Source organism: Octopus bimaculoides, chromosome 23 (genome assembly GCF_046866305.1).
Source record: "Octopus bimaculoides isolate indiv1 chromosome 23, ASM4686630v1, whole genome shotgun sequence".
Lineage (NCBI taxonomy): Eukaryota > Metazoa > Mollusca > Cephalopoda > Octopoda > Octopodidae > Octopus > Octopus bimaculoides.
This window is the reverse complement of record NC_142950.1, coordinates 33,951,845-33,962,396: the sequence shown is the minus strand read 5'-3', so window position 1 is coordinate 33,962,396 and position 10,552 is coordinate 33,951,845. Positions and strand designations below refer to the sequence as shown.

At 35.4% G+C, this 10,552-nt stretch overlaps 1 protein-coding gene across 2 annotated transcripts; it reads left to right on the top strand.

Moving 5' to 3' along the window:
- The first annotated feature begins 1,883 nt into the window (after positions 1–1,883).
- On the top strand, positions 1,884–9,309 carry LOC106876962 (uncharacterized). 2 transcript variants are annotated; one of them, XM_014925731.3, is made up of 2 exons: positions 1,884–1,972; positions 4,910–9,309. In XM_014925731.3, the coding sequence occupies exon 2, from the start codon at positions 5,166–5,168 to the stop codon at positions 5,913–5,915; it is 750 nt and encodes a 249-aa protein (XP_014781217.1). In that variant the 5' UTR covers positions 1,884–1,972; positions 4,910–5,165; the 3' UTR covers positions 5,916–9,309. The 2 variants fall into 2 exon arrangements, with proteins under 2 accessions (XP_014781217.1, XP_089196746.1); XM_089340620.1 differs by lacking the exon at positions 1,884–1,972 and adding an exon at positions 3,125–3,273.
- The last annotated feature ends 1,243 nt before the right edge of the window (positions 9,310–10,552 follow it).

Genomic DNA, 10,552 nt, shown 5'->3' with positions numbered 1-10,552 from the left:
AAGTGACACCAACACCTGAAAGTACAACTCTGTATGTGTGGAAGCCAGCAATTTTACTTAGCTTGAAAATACAGCAAATTGCTATTTCTCCCTGTCCTTTGTCATTTCTTCAGTGAGGCCCAGATTAGTCAAATATAATACTAATTTATTCACATTGTTTTCAAGTCATATATTATCTGAAGGATACATTAATGTGATTATTTTTAGAATAACCTTGCTGAACCGATAAGTCACGGGGACGTAAACACACCAGCATCGGTTGTCAAGTAATGTTGGGGGGACAAACACAGATACACAAACATGTATATATATGATGGACTTCTTTCAGTTTCCATCTAACAAATTCACTCACAAGACTTTGGTCGGCCCAAGGCCATAGTAGAAGGCACTTTCCCATGGTGCCATGCAGTGGGACTGAACCCGGAACCGTGTGGTTGGTAAGCAAGCTACTTACCACACAGCCAAGATTTCGTTATGAAAATTTATGATCAATAAAATTGGTTATACTTCTACAATACAGAAAATATTTTAATTCTTTTTATACAATTTCTAATATCTCATTATAAAAATATAATAAAGTGATACCTTGCAGTAACAGTTTTACAAATCAATTTTCCCCATTGAAATTAACTAAAATATAATTAATCCATTCATTCCAGCCCCTTAAAAACCACTCAAATATAATATTTTATGGGTTTTAAAGCAGAAAAGGTGTAGTTACAAGTAAAATGACAATTATAAAAAACGAGAATGCAAACGAAATATGTAAACTGGTTTTATTAACAATTTAAAGATGGGTTGTTTTGTGTGCTTGTACTGTGGATTCCCGCTTGTACTTCAGGACAAAAAAATTGGCACGAGTCTCGGCATATACAACAAATTACTCATAATGTGAGTTCTACTGAAATAGGAGTTTTTTAAACATTGAATGGCTATGAGGGTACACCTGAGTAAAATAAGAAACATGGGTGGGTGACAGCTGTTTTTGAGAAGCATGATCTGCTGTCCAAGATACCAAATGAAGTAATACCAGGGCAAAATACTCAAATCATCATCATCATTTAACATTCTCCATGCTGTCATGGGTTGGACCAAGAGGGCAGCAATATCAAACTCACTAATGCCCATTAGAAACTAACCGCATAAGATTGGCCATTGAAAACATGAGGGAAATGGCAGTGCCCCAGTATGGGCACAATCTTTGGGCTGGAACACATAAATCAGTAAAGGAATATTCTTTTACTTGTTTCAATCATTTGACTGCGGCCATACTGGAGCACATACTTCTCAGGCCACCACTTGGGTCCACCCTCGCCCCCCACTGTACCTTGATGGTATGTCCTGACACATATCTGCCACCATCTTTCCCACTCTCTCCTCTATGTTTCTGTCTCTCTCTAAGTCTCCTCCCTTCCCTTCTATATGGGATGTCTTAGTGCCTTTTCTACAGCAAGACACCCATTTCTATCCCTCTGTTTCTCTTTGAACCTCTCAGCGACTGGAACAAAGCCACCTCCTTCAATATTACTTCTCCTAGTCTAGGGGGACTTTGTCTTGGAAGTTACTCGGTGACGCCGCTAGTGCTAGGGGTTGGGAAGCACCCAGTATGCTCTGTAAAGTAGCTGGTGTTTGCATGGACATCTAGCCATAGAAACCATGCCAAAACAGAGTCCGGCATAGTCCTCTGGCTTGCCAGCTCTTGTCAAACCATTCAACCCATTCCAGCATGGAAAGACGCCGTTAAATACACACGCACGCACGCACACACACACAATTAATATTAATATATATATATATATATATATATATATATATATATATAGTATATGCATATATAAATTTGTTATACATCATATGTGTTATATTATAATTTTAAATAACGGCTAATTTCTAAATAAATAAATAATATATTACGACATTTACCGGAAATCGGAAGTCGTGAAGTAGTCAGTGTTTATGGAAACTCAAGATGGTTAGTACCAAAATCTCTTCTTCATGTCCTATATTTCTCCCTCTCTCTTTTCTATTTTTCGTTACTACTCGATGATGTCATTCCTGTTTGTTATACAAACACTGCTCTTTCTTTTAAACCAAACAATCTATATTAACATTCATTATGTAATTAACTGAAATCAGTTAAAATCCCTAGGGTATTGTTTTCCCCCTCTGCATTTACCCTACAAACAAAGCACCTGGCTTCCCTGCTTTATTTCCCGTTCCATCCCTTCGCCCGTTTCCCCTCCTAAAATCCTAACGATTTGTAGTTTTATTGTTCTTAATAGATGTTCTTGTGGCATTACTGTTATTATTATTATTTTTTTTTTTTTTTTTTTTACTATATTTCGAAATGTTCATTTCATTTTATTTTATCTAGTTTCAGCTCATGAGCTGTGGCCATGCTGGGGCACCGCCATTTGGTGTTGCTACACAATTTTACTTCATATCGCCTAAATATATATATATATATATATATATATATATGCAGAATACTTCAGTATAATAAATATATATATATATATATATATATATATGCAGTATACTTAAGTATAATATATATATATATATATATATATATGTATATATGCAAATAATATAATATATATTCATCGATTTATTATGAAATAATAATGACATGGAAATATCTCATTTAAAAAAGAAAAAGAAAACCTAAAAGGATTAAAAAACAACTTTTAAAATTAGTCATATTCCAAATTCAAACTGCTTGTCATCACATTTTGTCTTGATTGAAGAAGTCTTTTGACTTTCTTGCTTTCACAACCTGAATTATCGAAGTTAACTCGAAAAAATAAATGTATTTGGTTTTTTTAAAAAAATATTTGCGTTACAACATACTTAATTACTGACCAATTTTTCTTCTTTTAATTTGATTTGTATACACATACATCATACCATCCATATATACATATTTATATGTATATATGGATATATATACATATATATATAATAATATTAGGGATAAAATCAATTTATTAAAAATTTAAATTAAATTAAGTTACACAGTATAAAATATATATATAAATATATAGTATATATACACACACAAACAAACGTGCAAATATACATATACATGCATCGTAATTGTGTGTATATATACATACACACAGGCGGACTTTTGGGATAGCTTTTCAAAACGTGTGTCCCCCTTCTCTTGCCACTTCCCAGTGATGTTTTGAAATGCTGAAATGTGGAATTTATTATAAAATGTGAGGAAATTTTCTCGAGAAAAAGCGGAGAAATTGCTGATTTATGTATGTATGTATATTTCAAAAGATCGCCAAGTTTTGTAATTGAATTCTGTCGTTACTCAGAGTTTTGTCTCTACGCGGGATCTTTGAAGTGACAAAGAGATTCGGCATATTCTGGTGAATTAATAAAACCCCTGATATACATTGAACACTATCTCGTGTGTATATTCAAATAAACACATATATGCAGCAAATTTGATATCATCGATTGATCCCCTGACAGATCCAGCAGAGCTTCGATCGAAGACATCACAGCCATGGCTATCCCGCCTATTTGATTTGTGGATATCTGAGACTATATTATTCTCAGGCTTATTCAAGACAGTAATATATAATTCAGGAGGGATTTAGCTGGCATTTCTAGCTGTTGGAGTCTCCGTCGTTCACTTTATAGTTTATGTGACATGGCTTGACCTCTAGAAGCCAACGCTTCATTGTTCTGAAGAAATTTGGTCGAAACGATGCTAATTATTGTTTTTTTTTAAATCAAGCCTATCTTTATTAAATTAATTTTAACAATTTAGAATGAATGATCTTCCATTGTCTCAAGTAATTTTTTTCAAAAATTTAAATCTTGTGATTAAATTTATTTTTTAAAAAATCTCCACAGATAATCGTTAATTATAATTAGCTCTTTTCTTCTAAATTTCATTTTGATTTAAAATATGAATTCTTCAATATAACCTTTCTCTATGATAATTTTTTAATCGTGAAATTTTTTTTTTATCTATATTAATATTGATTATAATATCGATATTTTACCGAAAAAATGCCCAAGAATTATATTTTGATTTTTGTTCGTGAATAGCATCCCTAGATATAATGTTTCATTCGACTATATTTTACTTGTTTCACTCATTGGACTGTGGCCTTGCTGGGGCATTGCCTTGAGGCGTTTAGTCAAGCAAATCGTATTTTTGAAGTCTGGTACTTATTCATTAATCACTTTTGCCGAACCGCTAAGTTACAGGGATGTAAACAAAACAAAACCGCTTGTCAAGCAATAGTAAAGTTTTCACACACACACACATCATCATCATCATCCGTCCGTTTTCCATGTTAGCATGGGTTGGACGGTTTGACAGAAGCTGGCAAACTAAGGAACTGCACCAGGTGTCAATTGTCTGTTTTGGCATGGTTTCTATGGTTGGATACCCTTCCTAATACCAACCACTTTACTGGTGCTTTTTTTTTTACATGAAACCAGCTCTAATGCTATTACATAGCATGGGTGCTTTTTTTTCATGTAGCATCAACACAGGTGTCTTTTACATGGCACCAGGACAGTTACTTTTTTCATGTATTTTGCCTGACTGACAGCATCTGTGTTTGTTGATAACATATTTACTTGCAAAAGCAGCAAGCCGGCACAATCGTTAGCACACTGGGCAAAACGCTTAGTGGCATTTTATCTGTCTTTGTGTTCTGAGTTCAAATTCTGCTGTGGTTGACTTTGCCTTTCATCCTTTTGGGGGTCAATAGAATAAGTACCAGCTGAGCACTGGGGTCGGTGTAACTGACTTACCCCTCCCCCTCAAATTGCTGGCCTTGTGCCATAATTTGAAACCACCTGTAAATAATAAATGAAATTATGTGATTGATTTGACATTTACACCTTTGTTTTCTTTTCTTTTCTTTTTCAGTGTCTTCCAAATATTGTGATTAGAAGTAACAAGAGACAACATTTGTACTTCTGAATTTTTGACTTTTTTTTAGAACTTGAAAACATTTCATTTGATTTTTATTCTTTTTGTACAAAACACAAAGAAAATACTAAACAACCACCTCCAAAGTGTGTCATTCAACCAACCATTTTATCAAATATTCAGGAATCTATCGTTATTCCTTTCCAAAGAATCTACTTAATATTTCGTCTCCACTGTTTATAGTATAATCACAATGTCACAACTGCTGAGTAACCCGCTAGTCTTCGATTATCCTGACAAAAGTTTTGAAAATAAGAGCCATATGGCCTCTGAGATTCCTCCAAAGATTAACATTTCTTCCGACTTTCCCCACATTTGTGGCTTCTGTGGAAAGGGCTATTGCAGGAAAGACAGGTTGGATCGACACAAACTCACTCACTCAGAAGAAAAACCCCATAAGTGTGACTTCTGTGGCAAGGGCTACTGCCGAAAGGATCATTTAGACCGCCATAAAATTACTCATTCGGGAGCCAAACCTCACGAGTGTAATTTCTGTGACAAAAAATTTTACCGGAAAGATCACCTCGACAAACACAGACGGACACACCTGGGCGGGAAGTTATATTCGTGTGAATATTGCGGGCGAACGTTTTCTCTGAAACTAAATCTCGACCAACACAAACTGATTCACACTAATAATGCGCAAGGTGGCAGTAGATCTAAAAGTACAAGCAACTGCAACGACCCCAGTGCTTCTTATTGCAAGTGCAACTTATGTGGCAAGTATTTCACGGACAAAACTAACTTTGAGCGACACAAGACCACAAGCAAACCGCAAATGTTCCAGTGCATGTTTTGTGATAAGGCATTTGAGATTGAATGTTTTTTGAACCAACATCTTCAGAGCACCCATTCATCTATTGCTATCAATAACAAAACCATACAAAAGCAAATAAACAGCTCAGTGAATCTCAACACACCCAATTCTCCATCAAGTGTTTAAAAATACGTAATATGAAATTCATTAAGAGTAATTATGTCAGTATGTTAACTGATAAAACTACTCTCTTATTACCAAGCTGCAATCGCCTGACCTCTATAACTGAACGGCTTTCATTATGTTGAGGGTATCAACTTAAAAATCTATGTGTGTGGCTATAAGAATAAGGCCCTTTTATTTGAGGAACTCATTATTAGTGTTGAATCTGTTGCATGAGCTGCTGGTGAGCATTTGAGAAATGAAACCCATACCTGAAGTGTCTTGTACCCCTTTTTTTAATTAAAAACATTTTTTTTTTAATGAAATTCTTCATGCAATTCTCTGACAAATTTGGCAGTTGATTGAGATATGCCAGAAACATTGTTAAAAAGGGGAAATTTGTATGTTTGTGTCTTTTTTTTTTTTTTTCACACTTAAAAATTAAGCCTGAAATTATTCTTTAAATTTTGGAATAATGATCTTTTAACTTTAAAATAATTCCAGTTCTTTTTTTTCTCTCTCTCTCTCTCTCTCTCTCTCTTTTGTGTTTTTGTTTTTCATACATTTCAGTCTATTTGTTAAATTGTGAAATGTGTTCGGTACCCTTACTGAAGTTAGGGTTCCAGCTGGCAACTTGTCCACATAATCATGAGCTTTAAAAAAAAAATTTTTTTGAAACCTTGCCACCCATTCTCTCTGTGCAAGGCACATTTTTATTGAGATTTGGTTACGAATCTTACTTCAATCCTTGAATGATTATTGAAGGAAATTTCCTATAAATGTGAAAACACTTGGCTATGGCTACCAAAATTGCAACAGGTCTTTCCACTTCTTATAAAATGGGGCAAAACAAAATGAATAAACATGAATCAAGTAGCTCTTAAAATACCTTTTGGGGTTTTCTTTTGATCCTTCCAGTGAACTGATTAGTTTATATGTTTGAATACTTTTTAAGCACTACTTTGTTATGTATCGAAAAAGTCTACTGAATGATCCAAGTTTTTTTTTTGTTTTTTTTGTGATATCAAAATGAAATAGACTGAACTGCTGAATATTCAGCTTCAATCCATTGCAAACACAATTTTCTTTTGTATTAAGACATTGCATTGAATTTTGAACTACTTTTGCCTCCAGTTCACATAGCTGTTTAGAAATAGATATTGTGCCTGGCTGAAGCTCTGCCATCAAAGGGCTAGCTTCCTATCCAGTAAGCAATTTATTCTCTTATTCTTTTACAACGACAGGAGATCCTCTACTTAGTTGCTCACCCTGTTTTACAACAGTATTTAAAGTTTTCCCTTACTCCTCAGATCAGACCCTACTGCCTTGGAAAACAGTTGTCCTTTGTGTACCACTGGTGAAAATGACAAGATTGTCATGGCTTGAATGCCTTTGATCCAAGATCAACCTGAACCAGGGCCAACTTAGAGCTAAACAGCAACAGCAACATGAAAGAAAAGCTAAATTCTACCTTTAAAGAACTCTTGGAGGCTAATGGAAACTTTTTTTTTCAACAGTAATTTCCATTGGTTGGCGGTAATTCAAGCATAGTCTTCATTGATTATGTTATAAGCTGGCCATTTAAGTCAGGCATTCCTGTTGTTGCCAAAGAACCCTGCTTCCCTTTCGCTTGTGTATGTATGGGTGTGCTTATATATATATATATATATTTGAATTATGCAACAGAAGCAACTCTAAAGTAACAAGCTGCTGCATCCGTCTAAACTCTGTGTGCATATGTGCATGTTCATCCATCAGAAATGCAAGGCCCGTCTAGTCGTTCCGGGTGACTGATGACTTGCATGGCGACTTTTATTTTGAGTGAAGAAGCGTTCTGCACTGTCAGCCTCACACTCTCATCTTTGTCCATTGTCAAGCTGGTGGCAAGACAACGTCAAGATGACTGGGGCTGGAGACTGATGCAGTGGATGACCAAGATGTTTTGCTCTGCTCTGCTCTCCACAGTGTCTTGTTGCAGCTGCTTTCCTCTCCATTAAGCCATAAAGGTTTCTTCTGTAGAGTCTACTGGATCCCGTTTTTCACATGCATATACTCTTTTACTTGTTTCAGTCATTTGACCGCCTTCAGTCGAGCAAATCGAACCCAGGACTTTGTAAGCTACATATGTACAACGGGCTTCTTTCAGTTTCCGTCTACCAAATCCACTCACAAGGCTTTGGTTGGCCTGAAGCTATAGTAGAAGACACTTGCCCAAAGCACCATGCAGTGAGACTGAACCCGGAACCATGTGGTTGGTAATCAAGCTACTTACCACACAGCCACTCCTTTTATGTATGTATATATATATATTTATATATATATATAAGTATAAGGTGAGCTGGCAAAATTGTTACTACACTAGGCGAAATGCTTAGTGGTATTTTATCTGTCGCAACGTTCTGAGTTCAAATTCCACTGAGGTTGACTTTGCCTTTCATCCTTTCAGGGTTGATAAATTAAGTACTAGATGCGTACTAGGGTCGATAAATTAAGTACTAGATGTGTACTAGGGTCGATCTAATCAACTGGCCCCCTCCCCAAAAATTTTGGGCCTTGTGCCTAGAGTAGAAGAGAATATATATATATAGTGGAGGTGCAATGGCCCAGTGGTTAGGGCAGCAGACTCACGGTCATAGGATCGTGGTTTTGGTTCCCAGGCCAAAAATTGTGAGTGTTTATTGAGTGAAAACACCTAAAGCTCCACAAGGCTCTGGCAGGGGGTGATGGCGAACTCTGCTGTACTCTTTCACCATAACTTTCTCTCACTCTTTCTTCCTGTTTCTGTTGTACCTGTATTTCAAAGGGTCAACCTTGTCACACTCTGTGTCAGGCTGAATCTCCCTGAGAACTATGTTAAGGGTACATGTGTCTGTGGAGTGCTCAGCAACTTGCACGTTAATTTCATGAGCAAGCTGTTCTGTTGATCGGATCAACTGGAACCCTTGTCGTCGTAACTGACTGAGTGCCATGATATATATATATATACACACACACATACATACATACACAAAAATGTAACATCATACATTAACACAGTATGGCATTATGCTGTGTATATATATATACAAAGATGTAACATCATACATAAACAGTATAGCATTATGCTACCCACACACACATGTATAGACACACATACACAAATTTTATTTTATTACCAATATTAATTTCTTTTGATTTTCAAGATTATAGGAAGTGTTTTCCGATTTTTTTAAAAATTTTACTTTTTTGTCTGTAATAGTCAGATTAAAGTGAACATGTTTTAATGAATTAAAACTTTTTTTATAACATATCACAAGAAACATTAATTTTTTTTTTTTCTCGCTTTCTTTCATTATTTTTTATCTCAGTTGATTAGTAAATGAAATTTCCAGAACATTCTGAACGATATTCAAAATGTTAAATAAAGCTGTTCATTTTACATCTCTGTTTTTAGTATGTATTTTTTAATTAAAAATATTTGTTTTTCATATTGTATTTACTTGTTTCAATTATTGGACTCTGACCAGACTTGGAGGGTGTATTTGAACAAATCAACACCAGTACTTATTGTTTTCTTCAAGTCTGGTACTTATTCTGCTGGTCGCTTTTACTGAACCTCTAAGTTATGGAGACATAAACAAACCAACACCAGCTGTCAAGTGGTGCTTAGGGACAAACACAAGCACAAAAAAGATGAGACACACATGATGGGCTTTCTGTCAGGTGGCGAGCTGGCAGAAACTTTAGCACACCGGGCGAAATGCTTAGCGGTATTTCGTCTGCCGCTACGTTCTAACTCTAAGCAATGAGTTCATCACATCTCTCATGGATGCTGACCACTTTCAATGATTGGCCAAAGTTGAGGCTGTAATGGATACCTATTTCTGGTTCAACAGCTAAAGACCACAGATGTGGGGTCCCAGTTGTGCTTCTACGTCTTCCCTTATCAGCTACACCTTCAGTTGTTCTCCAGCTCGTTTATTTCAGCCTGATAGGAGAGCCAGGTTGACTGCCTTGTGAATGAATTCCCTCCGAAAGCTGACAAAGAGTATGGCCAAGCCATCATAGATGTCTTGTGAGAAGAGTTCGTTGTAGAGAGTTGATGCAGTAGTGTTGTCATATTTTGGGGTTCGAAATAAAGTCTAATGGGTAAAAACAGAATTTGGTGTAGATGGTAGTGGTCGAAGACTTTGTGATTTAAAATAATGCACTTGTCATTTTCCAAGCACATTCTTTTAAGATATGAATAACTGAAAAAAAAAAAAGTCTTAAAAAATATTTAGAAAAATATTATCTAAGTAGTTTATATGGTTGTGTGTGTGTTTTTTTTTTCTCAAAAGATTCTTTAAAAGTTACATAAACTAGTTTCTAATGTTATCATAAATCTAGTGAATCTTCAAATGGGGCAACGCCAGATATTTCAGCTAGCTTTGATAGATTTATGATTTCCTACTTTATTCCAGTAAACTGTCATAAGATTGTATTTACGTGAGGTAGAATCATACATTTTCCCTGGCAAAACCACAACCTCTCTTGATACTAACCCACCCGAAACTGCCTTTAGTTCTATAACACAAACTTCCTGTTTTTAAGTGATCTAAATTAAAATCTTCCATCAAAATTTCACGTTTATTTATGTGTTCCTAACTCAAGCAAAAATAAAAGTTATTTTACTATATTCT

What these genes read in the sequence shown, in the direction of transcription:
- LOC106876962 (XM_014925731.3), top strand. Translation starts at nt 5,166, where the DNA reads ATGTCACAACTGCTGAGTAACCCGCTAGTCTTCGATTATCCTGACAAA.